This window comes from Lichenostomus cassidix, chromosome 24 (assembly GCF_008360975.1).
Source record: "Lichenostomus cassidix isolate B80296 chromosome 24, HeHo_3.0, whole genome shotgun sequence".
NCBI lineage: Eukaryota > Metazoa > Chordata > Aves > Passeriformes > Meliphagidae > Lichenostomus > Lichenostomus cassidix.
This window is the reverse complement of record NC_139504.1, coordinates 784,323-807,794: the sequence shown is the minus strand read 5'-3', so window position 1 is coordinate 807,794 and position 23,472 is coordinate 784,323. Positions and strand designations below refer to the sequence as shown.

At 50.8% G+C, this 23,472-nt stretch overlaps 1 protein-coding gene across 1 annotated transcript in view; it reads right to left on the bottom strand.

The window, feature by feature from the left end:
* ETS1 (ETS proto-oncogene 1, transcription factor) overlaps positions 1 to 13,459 on the bottom strand; it is a 76,960-nt gene extending 63,501 nt beyond the window's left edge. Inside the window, exons 1-3 of the mRNA XM_085081834.1 lie at positions 13,347 to 13,459; positions 6,439 to 6,521; positions 4,057 to 4,201 (exon numbers count right to left, since the gene is read on the bottom strand). Coding sequence (XP_084937960.1) covers positions 4,057 to 4,201; positions 6,439 to 6,510 — 217 coding nt within the window. The 5' untranslated portion in view covers positions 6,511 to 6,521; positions 13,347 to 13,459. The remainder of the gene's footprint in view (positions 1 to 4,056; positions 4,202 to 6,438; positions 6,522 to 13,346) is intronic.
* Between the last annotated feature and the right edge of the window lie 10,013 nt (positions 13,460 to 23,472).

Sequence of the window (23,472 nt, the reverse complement as noted above, 5' to 3'; positions counted from 1 at the left end):
AGGCCGCAGTTAAAAATAGGATAAAAGAACATGAAGAAAAAAAAAAGGAGCTTTTTTTTTTTTAAAAAAAGGCTTTGCTCGGAAAATGTACTGCAGCTGGAGAAGCCATTGGGCTGAGCCTGGTCAGCTTTACCTTCCCCCCTTCTCCTCCTCCTCCTCCCCAAGCCCCTTCCTTGGAGCGTGGGCCTGGAAGACAGCCCAGAAACCGCTCACAGAAAGCATTTTCCTGCGGGGTTCTCCACTGGGAGAAGAGCAGGCAAAGGAGGGGGACACGTGGGGAAATGCAGGGAGGCTTTGCCACAGATGCAGGCAGCCCGTGGGACCCCTGCGTGCGGCCAGGCTGGGCTGAGAGCTGGGCTGCAAGGAGGATCACAGGGTCAGGGGTTGGGGGTACAGGGGGAGCATCCTGCCCTGCCTTGTGGGGGGGACAGAGCACACCGAGGTGTTTCTCCAGCTGCAAGGGCTCTCCTGCCCAAACCAGCACAGCACCAGCACAGCCCAGGCTGCAGGGATTTGATGCCCATGAAGCAGCAGCTCTGCTTTTTCCTCTCCAGAAGATCCCCGGAAATGCTCAAGGCCAGGCTGGACATGGCTTAAAGCAACGTGGTCTGGTGGAAGGCATCCCCGCCCATGGCAGAGGGTTGGAATGAAATGATCCTTAAGATTCCTTCCAACCCAAACCATTCTGGGATTCTGTGATTCATTTCTCAGTGAAGGCAGAAGCACTCTCCCAAATGCTCCAGAAGTATCCAAAAGGCTGGAAATACCTTCAGTCCAAGGATGCTAATTCAGCACAACAGTTGTAGAAATTTCTTCCGCTGGAGTCGGAGTGGTTCCATCCCTCACTTGCCATTAACAACAGTTTTATCTCCCCTATCAGTAAGGAAAACAAACCCTCTCTGAGTGGAAGGGGCTGTTAAAGTGGCCTTGGCTCCTAAATGCAGCACAGCGAACACTGTGTCCATGCCGAAATTGTAATGCAATCACAGAATTCCGGAGTGGTTTGGGTGGAAGGACCTTAAAGATCATCTCATTCCAGCCCCTGCACCATGGGCAGGATGCCACCCCCTAGATAAGGTTGCTCAGAGCCCCACAATAATTTGATAATTCCACTACCAAATGTTTTCCTCCACTGCAGCTTACACTTAACCTTGTATAATCCAAAAAGTATTACCAGGGAGGAATATTAGGATCCTATTTCCTTATGAGTTCACTATAAGGTGCCAAGTGTGGCTGTCAGCATCCTTTCAGCAGCGCTTTGGGCACCTGCAGTTGGGTGGCAGATGCAGCAGCCACGGTGCCTTTCCAGCTCTGATGCCACCAGCGCAAGGAACAGAGCTCTGTCCATGAGCAGCCAGCAGCTCCCTCTGGATGGCTTTGTTCTGTCATCTCCAGGCTGGGCCTTTCCCTCTGATGATCCCTGGGCAGTGACATTTCCAACATCTGTACTACACATTGTGCTACAAGCTAACAAATAAAACTGACTCCAGTCCATTTTCAAATGTTGGCTTTTCAAGCCAAAAAAACCTCCACCCCTCCTTGCTTTATCTATGAGCTAAATCCACATCAGGCTTTCCTTTACCATATCACAGAATAATCTTATCAGCTTCAAGCACAGTGTAAATAAACTTGCTCAAGCTTCAAAGGCAAAGCATCTTCCCTAAACGCAAGCAGCCCTCAAACTCTTAGAAATGTTGTGGGTTTCTATTGCAGGAGGATATATTCACACTTGCATTTTCCTTGTTGACTTGTTTCTTTCACCAACATCAAGACCATGAAAACCAAAATAGCCTCTGGTGCAGCAGAAGAATAGATGACAAATGGTTTTCATGTGCAGCCGAGACACAAAGGAGAAATGAAAGGCTGTTCCTGGCCCCATATACAAATAAGAGTTTCCTCTCATTTAAAATTAGAAACTGCTCTAGACTGAAGAACCAGCAACATTAAAAAACAAATCAGAGAAAGAGCACCTTGCATTGCAACAGGAAGAACTGAAAAGTAATTCCTAGGTATTGCAAGAGAAGCAGGGGCCTGTCCTGCTCATCCTAACTCACTAAAAGCTGGATCAAAACCTATGGAAGACAGCAACAACTTGGATTTCTTTCCCTGGCTTCACTGCGGTTTGAGGAAGGCTATAGCCTCAGCAACAAGAAAGTTCACAAAGCCAGTGTAGGGTAAGGAAGATCTGGGCTGCAGATATGTTGGTCCCTGGAGAGAACACTTTCACAGAAAAGGGGAGAGGGGTGGGAAAAGAACCCTAAGAAAACTCTCCAGGCACAGACTTGCAAAATGTTTGAGCAAATCCAAATGCTGCCAGGGCAGATTTCATCAGAGCAGAGCTGACATCATGCTGAGAGAGGTCACCCACAGGAGTTGAGCAAATAGCTGGAATAAGGATGCCTGGGAATAGCAGAGAAGCTTTGCTCCAGCTCTCTGTGTCCATCTCCTGCTCACACTCGAGTAGTCACCAAAGGAGAAAGGAAAAAAACCCAAATGCCTGAACCTTTGCCAAGGAGAGGTTTCAAACTGTACACTTGACCGCAGCAGTCACTGGTTCTGCTGAACTCTTCAGCTGCAGAAAGTCTCTGAACATCAGGGCTTTCCCTCCCCAGGGGCCAATGAGCAACAGTAATGAGCAGGAATCGGTCACAGGAGAGCAGCACACTCAGGAAAACTTACATGGGATTTAAGTGCTTCAGGACAGGCTTATGTGGGACTAAAGTGAAACATAAACTTCATCTTGGCCCTTGGCAAAGGTCACCTTTGTGCAACTTGAGCACTTTCTCTCAGTTCTGTGGCTGCGCCCTGCCAGCAGGTACTGGAGCCCAGGGCTGCCCCCTCCTCACTCATTCCAGGCTGGAGAACATCTGCCCTGCCAGCTGTTCATACAAGTATCCTGGAATCCCAGAATGGTCTGGCTTGGATGGGACCTTAAAGCTCATCTCATTCCACCCGTCCTTCCATACCACAAGGAACAGCCCAAAGTGCAAGCTCAGCTGGCAGATTCATGTGTTGAAACACATGTGGGGCAAGAATCAGTCACCAATGCTTTTGTAACAACTTCCAAACTATGAATGTGTGGGAGAAGGCATTCCCTAGGCCCAGGCAGGGAACTGCTTGAGCTCGTGGCCCAGTGTGGCCTCACATCTCCAGCTCTGGTGGTCACCACCCTGTCAAGGAATCATAAAATCCCAGAACTGGGTTAGAAGGCACCTGAAAGCCCATCCAGTGGCACCCCCTGCCATGGGCAGGAGCACCTTCCACTATTCCAGGGTGCTCCAAGGGTGCCCACCTTGGACACTTCCCGGGCTGGGGCAGCCACAGCTCCTCTGGACACCCTGTACCACTGCATTGAGCTGCAGAAAACCCAAATTTACCACCAGCGTGGAATGGAAATTTGGGAGTCCCCATTTCCTTGCAAACCTCCATGGGTGCCACTCTCCAAAGCCACTAGCCAGCAGCCAGGACATCAGTCCTGCAGATGCCAGCAGAAATGCAGAGGATGCAACCAGCAGCTTGGCAGATCCACCCTGCCCATGGGATCCTCCTGAAGACCCCAGGGAGCAGCAAGCCGGGCTGCTGTCCCTAAATGCAAGGGAGCTGCACACAGGGCTTCAAAATTCCAAAAGCCAGCAAAATCACCAGCTGAAAAACAAAAGGAGTTCTCCCACACCATGGCAGGAAAGAAGGAAGCTACCACCCTTCAGCATCACTTCAAGAGGAGGAAAAGAGATTAAAAAAAAGAATATTTAAGGGTTTTTTCTGCTTTCTGGCCCAATCACCACTGATGGAAACAGTCAGCAGCAAGGCAGGTACCAAACTGGTGATGCTGTGCCCAAGGCAAGCACTAAGGGCAAAAACCCCAATAAATGAGGGCAGGACTGGGGCAGAAAGCAACTTTGGAAGGAAAGAAACCAAGGGGACACCAAACAGAGTCCAGTGGGGATTCAGGCTCATTTTCCCAGCTGAGGATGCTCCAAGCCCCACAGGCCAGGGAAGGTGCCACCCCCATATCCCACCCATGGCAGTTCCTGCCCATGCCACCCCATGTCCTACCTGTGCCATAGTGCTCCAGCCCCGTGGGCACCTCCTGCGTGGCAGGCTCATCCCACAGCGGGCAGCATGGCCGGGGCTGGCAGCAGGACGCCTGGAAGCCACACATCACCCAGGGATCCTCACAGGGAGCAGGGACTCCTGGTTTCTGGAAGCAGCAGAGGGGAATGGTCAGGGGAGCAGGACCCCAAAATGTGCCAGGGCAGTGGAGCTTCTCCCCAAAATCAGGCAGCGAGTCCTGGTCTGACAGAGCTGGACACTTTTGGTGTCATAATGAGGCCAAAAAGGGCCTTTTTGAAACAAATATGAGGAGAAAAATGAAGGCACAGAGTGAGGCTGAGCTTGGCAGGACTTCAGCTCCCACAGGGACACCCTCTGTGCCAGGGGTTTGCTCCAATCCCCACAGGTGGGACTATCATTTGTTTTTATTTTGTTATTTTTTGGCAGCAAAAGGCCCCAAACCCCCCCCAAAATGCAGGGGGGGGGGGTCAAGAGGGGGTGCAGGAGCCCCTGCTCTGGCACTATGTGAGAGCCTAGGCCCAGCTGCTATATTTATGTTCCTCTTCCTATTTATAGGGATATTATTTGGAATGATTGTATTTTTATTTGGGTTATTAATATTTATAGTGGTTTTATTTTTGTGTCCACAGACATGTGTATACATGTGGTATGCACACATGGGTATATGAGATACACACCTCATATAAAATGTCCACATGCATATATAACTTATATAATGCAATGTATTATTACCCATACATTACATAACATTCTGTATTATTAGATGCTAACACACAATAAATTATATATGTACTGATTATATGTGTGACATAGGCATTTATATGCCCACACCTATGTAATCCTAGTTTATAACTCAGTATGAATTACATATTTATTTTTGAAGCTAGATTTATACTTTCTAAAGAAAATGTATTTTATAAATATATTTTTATACATATATATATGTATATATATAAAAGGATATAGAGGTATGTATAAACATAGATTTGTTCAGGTTGGAAATACAGCTTTAATAAACGATCTTAGGATATAATTTTAATTTTGTACACACCTATTTTATACATATATATTAATGTATATATAGTGTGTATATATCTATGTACACACCACATCTATTATGTATATGTGTATATGCGTGTATATATTGCATATATATATATTTACCATATACACACTCATGTATATACATAATACCATATAATATAAATGTTGCATTTAAGTGTTTATCTGCCTAAGAGAGGACAATACCATGCACATACCTATAAATAAATGCAGGATGTTTGAATTTTTTATCACTGTTACCATTTCCCTGTGGGGGAATAGATTTCCTTGATGGCCAATCAATATTTAAAAGCCAAATGCTTGCTCGGAACCATTTAAAGGAAAGCTATGGAGCTGCCTTGGGAATATTTCATGGCTCAGGGTAGGGTTTTCTTTCCAGTTTGGGGAAAATGTTTCTAGCACACATTCTGTGCAGCCTGGGGTGTCAGCCCAGAGTTTATCTGACCTCTGACGCTCAGCAGTTCTTTGGCCAAACGGCTAGAAATGTCATTTCTCTAAATATGGGTCTGATTTCTCTAAATATAGATTGGATTTTTCTAAATATCGGTCTGATTTCCCTAAAAAGGCTCCAACCCCTGCCCAGCCTGTCCCAGGATCACACTCCAGCCTTATTATACACAACTATCAATGCACAGACAGAACGGAGCTGGCTCAGGAGAGGAGCACCGGAGTGGTTCCAAAACTCCAGAAAACCTTTCCCAAATGCTGCCCCACTCTGTGCCAATCCCACTGATCCCCAGGTGAAGGTCAGCAGGGGGAGCAGGCACAGGGACAATGCTTCCCCTGACAGTGCTCCTCCCATCACAAGTGCAGGAAATCCGAGTAGGATCCCATTTCCAGGGGAGGTTTGCAGGCTCGAGAGGGTCAGAGAAGCTCTGGGTAAACACTTGGAACTCAGGAGCTGCTCTGAACTGCCTCAAACCTTGGATACTCAGGGGATGGCACTGAGCTGGGTCAGGGCTGGAGAAATCACAGCAACCTGAGAGAAAACTGCTGGAGTAGGAAAAGCAACCCCAGTTCCTGTCTTTTATAGAATCATGGGATGGTTGGCGTTGGAAGAGACCATCTCATTCCAAACCCCCTGCCATGGGCAGGGACACCTTCCCCTATCCAAGGTGGCTCCAAGCTCTGTCCAGCCTGGCCTTGGACACTTCCAGGGATCCAGGGGCAGCCACAGCTTCTCTGGGCACCCTGTGCCAGGGCCTCACCACCCTCACAGGGAGGAATTTCTTACTCAAATCTAATCCAAGCCCACCCTCCCTCAGTGCAAGGCCTTTCTCCCTTGTCCTGTCCATTCCTTACCATCATTCCAGGCCGAGCCAAAGGATAAGGAGCTGTGTTGCTGATGGTTGTGTCCATATAATAACTCATCATCTCGGAGATGCCTGCAGGAATGGAGATGGGCATTAGGTCCCATGCCATAAAAACTGACAGCACCAGCTAAATCTGTGCTTTCCACTGCTGTATAAAGCTCAGGACAGACTGTCACCTTAATGAGTTTAAGATGGAAAATTTAAGAGGAAAACTATCTGGATTAATTGGAAATATTGTGATTTGAGGGGTTGTATCAACAATGCAGCACCCAAATGCAGGACAGTAACTTGGGGAGGGTCTGACAATGGGGAATGAATTATCACCTGGAAGCTCAGGGAGCTGCTGTGAGGGAAGATGAGATCATATTTCCGTTGCTGTAGAACTGGTGGGAAATTGTTGCCAGTTTTTTTGATTTTGAGAGGAAAAAAAAAAAGGCAGTTTGTTGAGATCAACACCTTTCCTGTGAAAGCTTTGTCAGGCCCAGTGTGTCTCACAAAGAACTTCACTGTTTCCAGGACACATCCTCTGTTTTCACACATGAGCTTTGGTTTCCCTCACTAAATCTCTCCCTTGAAGTCCCACATGGCATTGCTCACATGGGATTTACTCTCCTGAGCAAGTCCTTCTTCCAGAGCTGCTCATTAGCTGGGATTTCTAATCATCAGTGAAGCCATTTGCGTGGCTGAGGTGGAGGAGCTGCAATGTGGCTCTGTGATCAGAGCTGTGCATGCTTCTCCCTCTCTCCTTGCAATGCCAATGGAAAACACGATGCACTGTCTGTGTTTTGGGGGATGTGACTCTAAGGTGCTGGGAGGAAAGAGGGAAGGGGGAGCAGCCCGGACTGGGCAGGATGGGACCAGGAGCCAAGGGAATGGCTATTCCCAGCCAGATGGTGCACAAGAGTGGCTTTAATCTCCCTGAGGACACAGCTCTGGATTCCTGCAGAGCCCTGGGCTGTGCCCGCTGCAGGTGCAGACACCTGAGTTATCTTACAATCAAATCCCAGAACCATCAGGTCCCACCCTTCACCCAGCACTGCCAGGCCCACCACTGCCCCAAGTGCCACTGCACACATTTTTAAACATTTCCAGGGAAGCTGACTGCACCATGCCCTGGGCAGCTGTGCCAGCGCTTGACAGCCCTTGGGGTGAAGAAATTTGCCCTGTTATCCAACCTAAACCTCCCCTGGTGCAACCTGAGGCTGTTTCCTTTACTCTTATTATTTGTTCCCTGGGAACAGAGCCTGACCCTTCCCGGGTGCACCCTTTTTTCCAGGGAGTTGTAGGAACTGAGAGGTTCCCCCCGAGCCTCCTTTTTCTCCAGGCAAAGCACTCCCAGCTCCCTCGGCCGCTCCTCATAAGACTCATGCTCTGTTTGGTGCTCAGAACCAGCACAACCACATCACCTCCAGCCTCCACTTCTACCCTGGACCCCTGAACATGTCCGGGAGGCCCTGGGACCCTCTCCCAGCCTTCCCTCTGCTCCTTCCCCTGGGTCTTCACTGCTGCTTAAGTTCTCTGCAGTTTTCCACCCCCAGAGCAGGGCAGAGCTGCTCTGGCTGTGCCTCACTCAGCACCTCGACAAACAGGGACCCCCAGAGCATCTCCCCCACGCCCTGTGAGTAATGACCCAACACAAAACACCTGCATGTGTACGGTATTAAATTATCATCATCATTTCCTGCTGGTTATTACTAACCCTGCCTCTAACACTAGCAGGATTTTTTTTTTTTCAAACTTCTCTTTTTTTAATTCACAAGACTGAAAACTACCACTGCGTGGTGGATGAACGACGAGCCTGTTTCTCTTTGTGCTGTACCCAAAACCACAGCGAGTGCGAGTTAGTGAGGCTGAGAAGCCTTAACTAATCTCAGCATCTGTGCACGCCCTGCCAGCCCGCCCTAACGAGGCGTTAAACGCCTTGGCTTAAATTCCCCCGCAGTTGGGGCAGCTGCAGCTGGGCGAAGAGACAGAGACCGTGCGTGGAGCCCAGGGCTGCAACCTGAGCGGTCAGGTTGAGTTCGAAGGGACCTTAAAGCTCATCCCGTTCCACGCCCTGCCAGGGGCAGGGATACCTTCCACGAGAGCGGGGAGCTTTAAACCCAGTCCAACCTGGCCTTGAGCACTTCCAGGGTGGAGCATCCCTGGCATGAAGGACATCCCCTAATGCAGGGCAAGGTGCTCAGTCCCAGCCTTCAGCGCATGGAAACCATCTCAGGCAAACACGGGCTGACCTTGCCCTAAAGCAAAGGTTGATGCTGCCAAACAAAGCAAGACAAGATGAAACGGAGCCAGAGAGAGCTCGGGGCTGTTCACCTACCCCGGAGCCACCCACGTGTCCGAGAGAGAGTCACAGCCCCAAAGAGCAGTTAAAGAGCAGTCCCCGGGAGCAGCTCTGGTCTCTGCTTTGCAGCTCGTGCAGTGGCAGCTGGGGCTTGGTTTGGGGTTTTTTCCCCTTTGATCGAGGCACCTCGCTCGCAGCAGCTCTCGAGAACCGCGTTCATGCCTCGCTGGGTGTCATTTGCATCTTTCTCAGGCTGAACCTTCCAGCAAGGCACCGCACGCTGCTGCTCGAGGCCGCGGCTGTGCAGTGACAGCAGCAGCACCAAACCCATCCTGACACCCAGGACAGGCTGCATGCGACCAGGAATAGCGATAGGATTTAACCAGAGCTGCACAGCAGCCCCAGCATCCCCTGCCAAGCCTGGAAGAGGTGAATTATCATCTCCAGACAGCAGCCCTAAGACATTTAGAGCCAGTTTGCTCTCTCTGGTTTCTCTTCCCCTTCAAGCTGTGCTGTTAAAAAGCACAAGAGAGGGGCAGAAATAAAACACAAAGCAACAACTTGCATCCCCATCTCTGTGGGTTCAAGAGAAGCCCTGGTTAAAGGCAAATTTAAACCAGTCCCCCAACCTGATGCAGGTTTTGTGGGTACTAATGGTTAGAGGACAGAGAAACACAGGGTTTAGGCTGTGAAAAGGACCTGGAATCATGGAATCCCCGAAGAAGGAATCCCAGAAGGGAGCATTCCAGCCCATCCTCCATGTGCAGGGGTGGCACCCAGTAGGTGACACACCCTGCTGGAAAAAGCAGGTGAGCAGATCCTGTGCACGGAATAACTGTGCTCTGGAAAAGCAAGTGTGGAAGAACAGGCAGAGACAGCAGAAAGGGAGCTCTGCTGTGCTTTGTCCAGGCTAATTTTAACAGAACTTCCACCACTTCCCAGAGGAAACTACTTCACAGTCCAAAACATCTCTCACTGTCAGCAAGTTTCCCTGATGGCTGAGCAATATTTTGCTTCTCTTCAGCTTCCTCTAATAAGAGCCCAAAGAGTTCCTCTCCTCCCCTGGATGCTGTCAAGGAGCTCAGCTAAGCTCCTTTCCAGACTGGAGCTCTCCAGGCCAGGTAACTTGGCTGATATGGAGGAAATCACTGCAGATTTACATCAAGATAATCCAGAGCCACAGCTTGCTGAGAGCTGCTAATAAATAGAGGAGAATCAGAACCATTTGGTAAAATCCTTAATAACTTAACAGCTTGACTTCAGCCTTATTGTTTGCTCTTATTATTCCTGTCCTATTGTGAAAACATGTGTGGGAGAACTAGCATTTATTTTGGGACTTGATCAACTACCAGCCAAAGCTATTACACTCTTGGGTCATTTCTAAACTAAATTAAAATTTTAATTTCATTTCAACATCCATCCCTCCTCTTTTACAAGGTTGTTTGGGTTTTTTTTTAATTTTAAGTCAATTACCAAGCTTGGTTTAAAAGGGGAAAAGCTGTTTATGCTCATGATTAACACTCCCCCAAACTCCCCTTGCAGAAGTTGAGGAGTTAAAAATGAATATTAGAATAAAGTAAACTTTGTCTGTTGGGTGTATGAAGACAGTTTACAGTGTTTTCATGCAATATTTTCGTTTTATGTTGTTTTAAGGATAGGAAGAGGTAAGTGGAGCAATGCCACAGTGACTTCCCAGTAGCAGAGCCAAGTCCTATCTCTGTTTCCCAGTTTAGCGCTCCATCCATGGCTCTGCTGTAAAGTCCTGAGGCTCAGATGGTTCCCCAGTTTCTGAGCTGCAGGACCACGCTCAGCTCCCTCCCACACTCCTCAGCCCCAGCTGAGCACCCAGGGGAGGTGTCACTGTACGGTGGCACACCTGGGACAGCCACCAAACACCATTCGGGTGCTTTCCTCAATCCCAATAAACCGAGAAAATTCCTTTTTCATGGGACCAGACGAGAAGCCAGGAGGATGGGGCAGCATCAGCAGCCCCACAAGAATATTTCTGTCTTGAAGAAGGTGAACTAAGGCTGTAAAAACCTGCAGCAGCCCCTGCCACACCCCCAGCCTCCCCCGGCTGCCTGGCTGACCCAGAGCTGCTCAGTGATAACCACTTTATTTTTGCATCAAGCAATAATTTATCATCTTTGAGGGGGTGGGGCAAAGCGCCGGTGGAAATGACATCCTTCCGCCAGGCTTTAACCCTTGGGATTCGAGCACTTTCCAGGCTGCCTGCCAGTTCATTGCCCAGCGTGGGGAGTGGTGGTTGCTCTGTTGGCATCTTAGAAACCTTCATTGCTCAGCCCCTGGCACCGCCTGGGACCAAAGGAGCAATGCGATGGACAGGAGTGTGCTTGATTTACTTACAACCATGTTTTTTAGCAGATTGGCCACTGCTAAATCCCACATTTCTTATGATTTTAAAACTTTGGAGTGTTCGAACCCGATTTCCTGAGGGGAAAACAGGCGGGGCAGTAAGGGTTGCTGCGGTAAACAATGGAGTAGCAGAGGTAAATAGAGTAGCAATGGCCCTTCTGCAGCCGCTGTAAATACTGCAGGAGGTGAAAGGGCCGGGATAAGGTCAGCCAGGGAAAGTGAGGGGGCAGGCCGAGGGTCTGAGCCGCTGTGGGAGCTGCAGGGCGCTCACTGCCGGTGAGGAGCTGGCTGGGAAGGATGGGGCAGGGGCTTCCTGTCAGCACAGCCCTGGCTCTTCCCTCCCCCGGTGCCTGTCACATCGGAGAGAGATATGATGGCATCTCAAGAGCTTTCCTGTTTGGCTGGACAAACTCTGGCTGGGCTGGGTGACAGCGGCCTGGGAGAGCGTCAGGGTGCTTACAGTCTGGCCCAGTCTCACAGGGCCCTCGCTCTCTGTGCTGGTACCGAACTGCATTTCCTTTAGATCCTTCCTGTTCTCTGCTCATTCATCGATTCCCCAGCTGCTAATGAAGCTAAAAATGTCACCCTCAGGAGCCCCGGCAGATGCAGAGCGAGCTGGCAGCACAGCTCAGGCAGGAGAGGGTTCAGGGGGATGCCAGAGCTGTTGCCATTAAATCACCCTGCTCTGCCCCGGCTCACAGCAGCCACTGCCAACCGCGGGGGGATGTGAAGGGAAGGTTAATTAGGTCGGCTGTTATTTCATTCCTGAATTTGCCTCCATGAAGCAGCAGACTCCCAGCACAATGCCATGGGCCAGGCCCTCAGCTGGGGCAGAGCAAAGGGGGAAAGAATGGGATCAGAGAGGGATCCCTGCCCCAGGGCTGGGCCTGACCCCTCACGCCTTCCCCAGCCCACAGAGCCCGACCTCTCCCGTGGCACAGCGGCTTGGGCAAGGATGGACAGCCCAGCTGGGAGTCCCTGTGGTGCCCCAGGATCCCTGCAGGACACTCAGCAGCACACCTGGACCAGGCTGCCCAAATCTGCTCTGAAAATCCCACCCAGCCCCTCTCTTCCATAGGGCTCCAAACTGCTGTGGAAGATGGAGTTACCTGGTGTTTCTTTCTCCCTCAACCTGCCAGATGGGAAAGAGTTTTCTCATCTGGAGTGGCACACGGTCCCCCCAAAGCTCTGTGGTGAAGCTGAGGGCAAGGGAAACACACACAAATCCCAGTGCTGGGGTACAAAAAGCACCTCAGGCTCCCACACACCCCAGCCCCTGGGCAAGGAGAAAGTGCCCAAAAAATCAGGTTTGCCAGAAAATTATTTCCATGGCAGGCAGGGGTAAGCTGCAAAGGCAGCGGAATGGGAGGCAGCATGAAGGGGCTGCAGCAGGAAAGCAGCCCCAGCCCACAGCCTCCGAAGGTGTCAGTTGACAGCGCAGGATGGGAAGTGGATGGTTACTCTAACACCGAGTGAGCGGCCACATGCAAAGCAATGATTTACAGACTAATGGGAAGGGGAAGGCCTTGGCTGGGCTCCTCAGGGACTCACAATTCCCACTGCCTGGGCTGAGGGAGCAGGATTGTGCTCTTCCCAAGGAATGGCAGCGGCTCGGCAGCACATCCCTGCAGCTGTCACACTCCAGCTTCTCGCAAAGGCAGATGCTGGCACCTGTGGCACTCTCTGCCCTTTGGGGGAACTCGCATTGCCATGGGAAACACCTGGAGGCATCACAGAAAATCCTTCCAAGCACTCTGCAAAGCAGGAATCAGCCCCCGGTCTGTCTGTCCGACCCTGGGCACTTTGGATTTCCCCTCCCTCACAGCAAAACCAAACCAAATTACACCAAAACCAAATTACAATTCAAAACAGCGAAGGAACTGAAAATTTGATTCACTGTACTAATGCCAGTGCACAGCCTTCCACCTACATGAGTAAAATAATAATGTTCTCCTAAATATCCATATAAAATTTATGTACCAAATAGATAGATACATTTTTTAAATACATATATTTACTTAAAGGTATTTAAAGGATTTATTTAAAGGGAAGCATCATCTCAGACATTTGTATAACCTCCTGCAGTAGCAAATACATAAATCTTTCACTGGGTGAAACTGGAAATGGAGAAAGGAAAAGTAAATCACCAACAACCCAAATCTGAGATGACCTGAAAATGTCCACAGGTACTTCCAACCCCCAAAAGAGTTCAAAGAGCCTCTCCCCCCACCACTTACGGCTCAGCTGAAGGACCTGGGGAAAAGCTTTATATCCTCCACGGCTTCCGACACTTGTGTCCGCTCTCCTCCCAACTACCTGGTGCTCTCCTCTGCGCTGGAGCCGGGGAGGATGGAAATACCATAGTGTTCGAGGCAGGGCTGCCTATTGAAAGGGAGGGGGAGTGGTCAGCCCCGCGCCCAGGGCGCTGCGAACGGCGACTTCCCTGCCGCCAGCCAGGAAAGAGCCACCTCTGGCCGATGTCACAGCGGTGGGGACACAAAATAGCCCCTGGCTGGAGGTGAGGATGGGGGACAGCGTCCTGCCAGTCCCGCTGTGGGGTGGCCTTTGGGTCCGGTGCCCTGTAAGTCCATCCGAGGCTCCAGCCTGCCCGGCAAGTGCTGCTGCAGCCCCCAAGTCCTGTGAGTGGAGTTTATTCCTGCCCAGGGACCAAACTCAAGGCTCGCAGAGCACGGCCAGGTGAGGTTTATCCAGCCCTGATCCCCAGATCTCAGCCCCGCTGCTGCCCCTGCCCGGAGGTGCCTCATGGCAGAAACGGCTCCTTCCTCCTGAAGGGCCCCTGGCACCTCTGCCTTCCCTGCTCCCATTGGCCATAAATCCCAGGGCACTGCTGCTCCAGGGCTCTCTGCTCTGCCTCCTGCCTTATCCCCAGCCCTGGGAAGGATCCAGCTTGGTGCAAACCCTGCAGACCCTTGGCATGTGCCTCTGGAACCAGAAAAGCGCCCTGGTAGCTGCTGCTTGCTTTTAAAACCCTAAAAGCTGAAGGAATCCCCTCTTATATGAGGAACTGGAGAGGAAATTTGCTCGGGCAGCACTGGGAGCTGCTAGATCAGCTCTGACAGAGGTAGATGGTCCCAACCTGCATCTCTCCAAAGCTCAGTCCCACGGCAGGTGCTGAAGGTGTCCGGGACCTCTCCAGACGGGAGAAGGGCAGGAGAGCACATTCCTGGCTGGGCAGGACAAGGGAGCGGGGCAGTCACTCCCGTGTGAATTATCCAGAGGCTCTGGAAGAGCAGGATCTGGGGCTGCCCTCTCCCAACGCCCCCATCTTCCCCTGCCCAGCATGCCTGACCCTCAGCCCAGCCAGCGCCCTCCAAACGCCAGTGGCACCCCCAAAGCCCGGGTGCAGGAGGATGTGTCCATCCCACCTCTCCTGCTCTCACTCTCCACGCAGCTGAGCTGCCTTTTCCTCCAGGAGAGGGCTCCAGGCTGGAAATCCTGCCCGGCTCCAGCACGGATCCCATCCCGCTGTCTATGTGAGCAGCCCTGGCTGAGCCCCTGCCAGGGGCAAAGCCCAGGCACCTAGGGTTCCATGTGTGCTGCTCCAGGACATTTGGGACAAGATGGGAGCTGCTGGGATTTTTCCTGGAGATCTTAACAGCAAACTGTAATGAAGGAGCAAAAAAGAGTCCCCAGCCTTGAGGTTCAGTCCCCTCTGCCTCACTGCACTGACACCATAAAGTTCTGCTTGCAGAGTATCTGCAGGAAGGGTTGATTTCCAGGGAATTTTGCAGTACCCTCACAATAAGAAACAAAGCAGCCTGCACATCTGAGCACTGTCACTGCTGAAGGATCTGTGTGGGGAGAGGAATTAATTCCTGGAGACTCCCTTTCCCAGTACAGCCCTGGGTGTTTCAGATACTCTCAGCAGAGCGGACATTTGCAAAGTGCAAACCAAAACTGTGTTTGCTCCCATGTGGACAATTCCTGCCTGCACAGGGCTCCTGTGGCTTCTCCTGCTGCCAGATGTTCCCCAGAAAAAACAAATGTTCCAAACAAGTGCTCACAGGCACAAAGGTCCCTCCTGTCCCCTCTCCCAGCCCTGAAGGTTGCTAAAATGCACAGTGACAAATAGCAAAAAACCCATTATTTATGCACATAAAACTATTCCCAGGTCCTTCAGGAGCTCCCAAATGATGAATGATTCTCTCCTTTAGCCCCCAGTTTAGAAACACACAGCTCCAGGTGGCCCAAATCCACGATACCTGCTGGACTCACCAGACACAGCTCCCTCTTGTAGCTGTTTTAACACAGGAAATGATTTACAGGGCTCCATCTCCCCAGGAAGGGTTCCAGCCTCCTGGGCTTTGCTACAAAGGCTCCGTCACATCTGAGCTCTAAAGGAGTGGAATGTGTTCGGCAATCAATTTTTATCTGGGCAACTCTTCCCGGGATAACCCTGCTGGCAGCTGCGAGCAAGATGTCCTTCCCTGGAGGGATGCTCTGCTCAGGAGGGTGTTGGGATGCAGCAATCCAGACATTAACAGCTCTGTGGAGTGGCTGTGCAGCCAGCTGGGAGCCTGGGAAATGGAATCACAGAATCATGGAATGCTTTGGGTGGGAAGGGACCGTGAAGATCACCAGGTTCCACGTGGTCACCTGCTTTTTGGTGTCACATCAGTCACTCGAACCAGTTGCTTCAGCTTGCAACAAGAAGTTGGGTTAAATTTCGGGCAGCTCATGGAATTGATCATAAAGTCATTGGACTTCCCATGGCAGCTGCTTTGGGTTTGCTCTGTGCTCATAAAAAATGAAGCGATCCCTTAATGTTTCCCTGCAGCAGTTATTGATGTTTTCACCAAATTGGAGATGGCTGGGGGATGTTTCATGGGTTCTGCACTCGTATTCTGCTTCAATTTGGGGGCACTCAGGCTCCTGCTGGAAGGTGCAAGACATTGGTGTCAGCAGAAACAGCCCTTTTCCCAATAACCTGAGAAATCGTCATCCCTATTTGGGATGGAAGCTGAGAGCAGCATCACTGGGAGGGTGGCTGCAACTGGAGATGGTTCTGATTTGTCTCCTGGAGCTGGGCAGTGAACATGAATCATCTGGGCAAAACTCAGGCCAGTCCAGACTGTCAGTGACTGTCACCTACCCCAATTCCACTCCCTTCCAGCCCCCAGGCTCCTTTCCAGAGAGAGATCCCTGTGGTCCTGCTTGTGGAGAACAAGCCACTGAAGGGGAGGAACTGCTTGTCATGAACTTCCAGAGCCCTTCATGGATCACCATTGCAATCTTACTCTGGAAAAACAGAACAGGAACCAATAAAATGATCCTGAGCCCCTAAATCTCTCTGCTTTTGTGTTACCCCAGGGCAAGGGAGTAAAATGGATATTCCTGTGTTGGAGGAACCTTCCCAGTGTTTGCCCTGGGAGAAGGTGACCCAGCCAGATCAGGAGGTGCCTGTGAGTGGAAATCCCCGTCAGGTTTGCCCAGGCTGCCCCAGAGTTCTCTCTGCCCCTCCTTAGAACGCAGGCAGGACTCACAGCCTGTGCCCAGATGTTCAGTGGTCCCAGAGCTGGGCACATCTGGGATCCAGGTGCTGACACTGCCTGGATCTGGCTGGCCTCAAAAGCCAATGGGGACATCACCAGAGCTCATCCCTCTGGAACAACCTCAATGAATTACCTCCTGTACAGAGCCCAAGCATGCTGAATGTCTCAGCTAAGGGGAAATTTCTGCCCTCCAAAGCAGGAGAAGGAGGTTTTTCTACCCTTGGGTCAGACAGGAGCTCAGATCTTGGCTATCCATTACCTTGGACATGAAGGAGCAGGATATGCACTAAAACAGAAAAAATTTGGGATGTACAGGAGCACCTGAACACTTAAACTGCTCCACAAGTGACTTTTGTGATACTGTTTTGGATTGGGAGCTGCTGCACATGAATCTCTTTCAAGGTAATTGTGATAAACTGGCTCATCCATGGTTTATCCCACTTTTCTAAGGGAGACCAGATCCATGTAAAAATGGGCTTTAAACACGGACATCCAAAGGTGTTGGGATTGCGTGAGAAACAATGTGGGTTAAAGTTCCATTTTCGTCTCTATCCACATGGATAAAAAATACATGGATGTGGACAGAGATGAGAAAATCCAAAATAACACCAATAACAACATTTTCTTCCCTGTGGGGGTGGGGAGGCCCTGGCACAGGGTGCCCAGAGAAGCTGTGGATTCCTCACCCCAGGTGGTGTCCCAGGCCAGGTTGGACAGGGCTTGGAGCAGCCTGGGACAGTGGAAGGTGTCCCTGCCTATGGCAGGTGGTGGCACTGCATGCGCTTTAGGGTCCCTTCCCACCCAATCCATTCTGGGATTTGGTCACGTTTTCACTCTGGAAGAGGAAGTGAGAAATTTCCACTCAGCTCTAACACTGCTGTTGAGCAACATCTCTAGGGAAGTTCCAACCAGAACATTGCCAGCTTGAGCCCTTGAGATGCAAACTTGTGGATTTTGCATTGTTGGCACAAAACCTGATCCCTTTTCTAGAGGCCCATGTGAATATTTTCATTGCAAACTCCTCTGTGTAGGTGCCTGCCCCACTCACACCATTAACAAAGTCCTGAGAGCTGCGAGAACAAGGTAAATTAATAATCGTGTTTGGCAATCTTAACTGGGAAATCAGTCCTTACTCACAAGTTCTCCCATTGCAAGAAGAATTTGGCCTCTAGGTTGGAAGAAGGATCTTTGATTACCCTGATACACTCAGACAAAAACCCAGAGAGGACTTCATCACACACACACTCTTCAAACTGTGAATTAAAATCCTCATCCAGAATTATTTAATCGAGGACTATAAAGCCAGATTTCAGAAGTGCTCTTTTCCCAGGCAGGCACATAAATAGAGATCAGATTTGTAAAAATGCTATCAGCCCACAATTCCTGCTCAAACACATCTGGCCAGATTTCAAAACCAATTCAGCAGCCAGTTAATCACTTGCTCTTTATTACTTAACTTACTATTAGCATCGGGGGTAAAAAAACTGAGAGATATTTTTATTTTCTTTTATCTGTTAAAATATTCCCCGCATCTTGCTGGGGTGGAACTCAAAGTCTTGATAAAAATCATGACATTTAAAAAAAGTCAACTGCTTCTCAAGCCTGTGTAAAAATACAGGGGGTGAATTGAGATAATTTCACTGCTTCCCTTTGCAGCTTCTTGTTCAAAAAATGAGATTAGCACTGCACTGAGAATGTCACATAAAACCCATTTGGAGAATAATAAGTAGCTTATGATGGTTGAGCTAGGATGGGAATGAATGGGAAGCTGGAATTCTTGTTATTGCTGGTGGTTCTCTGAGGACACCAGTGGAAATCTGAAAGCTTCATGTCCCCAGGGGTGTCTGTGGTGGAGGTGGCTCTGCCTGGAGAGCAGAGTGTGGTGGCTTCCGTGTCCTGGGGCTTAGAATTCCTTCATCCTGGCAAGAATGGCTCCAAAAATATTGGGGAAGGGTTGAGTGGTGTAAAAGCTGCTCTGCCCCTAAGGATGGAGCTCCATCCCTGGGGGGATTTACCAGTGTGGATGTGGCGTTTGGGGACATGGTCAGTGGTGGCCTTGACGGTGCTCGGGGAACACTTGGATGGTCTCAGAGAGCTTTTCCAGCCCAAATGATGCTGTTGTTCCCTGAGTCAGGGGTTGGAGCAGCATCTGGAGAAGGGGCTGCAAAGGCAGAGCCCAGGTTTTCCATGTGGCTCCACTCAGAGTGGTCCTGGAGGCCTCATGGGTTCTGTTCCCCCCAGGATAGGAACATACCAGGATCAGCACCCAGCACAGGCCTCAGCTGCATCCATGAACCAGCTCCTGCTCCCTGGGGGCATCCCAGGTTCCATCTCCAATTTTCAGGATTCATGGCTCAACTCCAGCCCAGCTCAGCTCATCCTTCGAATCCCTGGGCTCTCCTTCCATAGCTCACATCTCTTCCCATCAAAAATGCCACCGTATGGGGAGGAGGATGAGAAAGGACTTGGATGACGTAGGAACGAAGAGATTTCTCTGCATTGGGTTCTATTGGGAGCTGATAAACCTGGGAAATTCTCTTTTTCCCGAGGCCTTTTCCCAGTCTCAAAGTGACCTTTGTGTTCTCCATCAGCTGACAGACACAAGGGACAGCGAGGGCTCAGGGGTTGGGGCCATGACCTCAGGAGGGCTGAGGTGGGAGCTGAGCCCTCCTGGGTCCCACCATCCGGCCACGAATGCCAGGAACACACTCAGCTAAGAAAATGTTATCCTGGTTTCCCTACAGGGCGGAGAAGGTGTGAGATGTTCCCAGTGGAACAGAAACTGGGCATTTTTCAATGCTTTATTTGCACATCTAAACCAATGCCAAAGTGATCTGCTCCTTAATAAACACTTTGTGTTATGGGAGCGAGCGACAGGGGGAAAAAATTCCAGTAGCTGAAATGTGAGGCTCGGTTTTGTGGAAATGGGTTATTAACATGTCCTTTACCTCTCTGTTTATTTTCCACGAGGTTCCAGGTCAAGGAAAGTTTGTCTGTGACAAGGATTAGGCTTTGGAAACAGCTGTGTCTTTTCAGATTTAATTCCTGAGCTGCACCGAGGGCGTTTTGACAGATTCTCCTTTGTCTCCTCTGTCGATTATCAGGGGAGCTCAGGAGGGATAACAGGACACAGGTGACATCCCCAGAGTGTGACGTCCCCTCCACAAAGGACATCCAGAGCTCCAGAGGAAGAAAGGGGATAAACAAAACAGGTTCTGGCTGAATCCACGCCGACCCCGTGGCTGCCTGGTGCTGCAGGGGTTATTTATGGCCAGGCTGGGAGCTGCAGGGCTGTGTCCCACATGTGAAGTGAAAGTGGAAGTGTGTAGGTGGGAGGGGAAGCAGCAGCATCCCATTTATCAGTGCTCCCGAGGCCCAGCAGCTTTCCCGGATCCAGGCTGCCTCATGGAGCACTTCACATCCCCAGACAGCACTGCAGAACCCCAAGGGCATGATCGTATCCCAGGATCCATCCTCGGGGATGGCTGGGGCAGGCACACCCACCTGGAGAGGGGAGAGCCTTCCATTGTCCTACACTCTGCTCTGGGTGTTTCATTACCTGCCCATCCTCAGTGCAGCTCCCAAAAAAGCCAGCTGGAAATGCCCCAGCCTTCCCTTTCAGAGCCAGCGTGGATCCATGGGGTTCCAGCAGGGAAGGGGGATGGGGCTGGAAGGCTGGAGGGAGGGGTCATGGCAGGGTGAGCTGATGAACACCAAACAATCCTAATTTATGCAAAAGGCAGTCTGGAAAAAATGACATTCCTGCTTGTCTGCATGTGTAACATACAGAGATCCCAAAGAAAGGAGCCAAAGATGTGTCCATGAATCAGAGCTTTATCCTCCAGCCCCCCAGAGCTGAGCCTATGGATTTGGGGGAGTTTGCCTTGCTAATTGCCCTGGCTCTCCAGCTCAGGCTGGACCAACAGTGCCCCATTGGAACTCAAACAGATCCTTTGGGCCTTGGACTTTCTCTGGTTTTCCACCCTCTTAGACAACAAACAAGCCATTAATGTCTGGAAACACAGCCTGGATTCCCACTTGCAGTGCACAGCTCAGATCCCTGCCAGTGCCCAGAGCCACACTCAATCCCATGTCCCAGCCCTAATCAATTCCTCCGTGCCCACCTCCCATCCCATCCTGGTGGAGACACTCTGGGTTTTCAGCTGTGGAAATAAGATTCCAGTGTGGCTTTTCCTGATTGAAAACTTCCAATAGGGAGCTTTATTTTTGGCCCTTTTGGCTCTCCACTGGGATAAGGAAGTTTGCAAAGGATCTCTGGGCTAATTGCTGGATCTGTATCTTCATTAACAGTAATCTTCTGTGCCTTGAATATCTCCTGGTTTCTTCTGCTGGAGAGTCATAAACTCATGGAATGGTTTGGGATGGAAGGAAGCTTAAATCTCATCCAGTCCTATCCCCTGCCATGGGTAGGGACACCTTCCACTATCCCAGGCTGCTCCAAGCCCTGTCCAACTTGGCCTGGAACACTTCCAGGGATGGAGCATTCACAGCTTCTCTGGGCAGCATGATCCATAAGTCCAAAGCTTAATCCATCTTTCCCTATCTGCAGGGCCTTGGCTCAAATCCAACCCCCTGGGCACATATCCCGAGTGTCAGCCTGTGGAAACCTGTAGATTTTGCCCAAAGTTTCCCCTGGACATTCCCAGGCACTGGCAGTTCCCACTGGATGCCCTGCAGCAGGATATGGAAATTTTGGCTCAGGCTGTGAGTGGCAAGAAGGGGAGCCTGGCTCATAGGAAGGCTGATGGAGAGAACCATGGAGCAGCATCACTGGGCTCTCACTGCTGCTCCAAAGGCTTTTCTCAGATGGGAAACTCCCCAGTCTTCACCTGGCAGTGAGAACACAGCATTAGCTTCTTCTCAGTCCCTTGGGAGAGATCCAAGTGTGATTTTCCTCATTTTTTTCCACCTGGATCTGCCATGTCAAGTGGCAATGTGAGCATTGGGGATGGCGGTGGCCATGGAAAGCAGGGAATGGATTTCCCAGGGGGAAATACCATCCTTGGTCAGCGTTCCCCACCCCTGCAGGGAGTAGATGGCTGTGCTATTTCCCAGCCCCAGCTCCAGGTGCAGAACCAACGTTTGTCCCATTGCTCCTGGTGGCAGGACGAGCGCACCCAGCTGGGGACACTGTCCTTCTCCTTATCCAGAAGGACTCAGTTGGTACCATCCTGGGGCTTTTGAAGTCAGCAGGAGCCTGGCCTGGGGAAGGTTTATGGCATGAGTTCTGGCTGTGCTGATTGAAGCTGCTTCCAGAAATCAGGGAGGGCCATTTCTAGCACACCAAGGGGAACTGGGGCTCGCAGTCAGCTCCTTCAGTGCCTGCAAATCTCCCCCTGAGCCTTCACCAGCCTCAGCTGGGAGTTTTATCTCGTTTGGCCCCCCTGGGCACTGCCATGGGCATGGACACAGCCTTGCTTATCCCAATGCAAATAGGGTGAGGAATTATTTTGTTTCAATCCCATCCTGTGGGCTGAAAGGGACCTCATTGAAACCCAGCTCAGGCTGGATTCACCTCCTCCCACAATGAGCTTCATTAACTCCAGCTTTTCATGGATGCAGCAAATGAGAGAAATAAAATAAATACTACAATCAAAGTGCTCAAACCTACGCCTCTCCTATGCCAACACAAACCCTGAATGGGAGGAAGCATTAGGCTAAATTTAGCTCCTCCAGCAAAATCCGAGAGCTTTTATTTTTTCTTTATTTTTTTTCTCTAGGTTCATACTGTAAAACATCTGCTGAACAGTTTCCTATAACTGTTTTTGGCTTTTAAATCAAAGAAAGAAGAAACAATGTCCCATTTTTGTAGAGAGAAAAGGAGGAGGGGAATAATAGACCTTCCTCTCAAAGGAGGATGACAATGAGGATAGAAATAGAAAGGGGGGAACTTTGAAACATCTTGAGTCCAGACAAGGAGTGGGTGGATGGCAGGTTCAGGTATCTCTGCTTGCTTTGGCCGCTTCCCATTACGAGAGGGAGCTGGCAGAGCTGCTGACAGCCAGAGGGAGCAGCCACGGGCAGGGCTGGGTCTGCCTCGGTGAAGGGGGGGCTGGGAAAGGGGTGCAGCAGGGCTGGGGGTGCACGGGGAGGTCATGGAGGAGGAAAAGCAAGGTTATTTAACCGAGAAAGAAGGAGGAATTGTGCTCAGTTGTAATGGCTTTTCCCCCAGCCCAGGAGAAAATTCCCTGCTCCTTCCAGCATCCCATGGTCTATCTAGGCTCCTCGGGGTGTCCTACAGCTGCAGCCACCTCCACCCACCTGCAGCGTCCCCAACACCGGGGTGGGTGGCCCTGAGCTGCCACATCTGTGCTTGATCCCCTGACAGCCTTAGGCCATTCCCTGCCTGAAGAAACCCTCTCTTCCCTGCTTTTCCCTGCTCCGCTGACACCACATAGCACCTTCCCCAGAGGGATGTGCAGCCCACAGTGGGGACATGCAGCCCACAGTGGGGACATGCAGCCCACAGAGAGGACATGCAGCCCACAGAGAGGACATGCAGTCCCCAGGGGGGACGTGCAGCCCCCAGGGGGGACGTGCAGCCCACGCTGTCACACCTCACAGGCTCTTTGGCAGCAGGGTCTGTGCACAGAGGCCTTTCCTGCCAAGTCACAGGATGCGATGACGGCGCGGCTGGGAAAAGCTTCAAACCAGCCCAAACAATCGGAGATTGTCTGCGGAGAGCGGGCTCTAAAATTGGCTCCTTGGATCAGCACCAGGCTCAGCCCCAGGGCCTTTGTCAGGAGCGCCGGCCCGGCAGCGATGACGGAGAAGGAGCTAATCTCGTTTCCCATCTGGAATCGGCTTGGACGAACCTGGCCATGCTCGT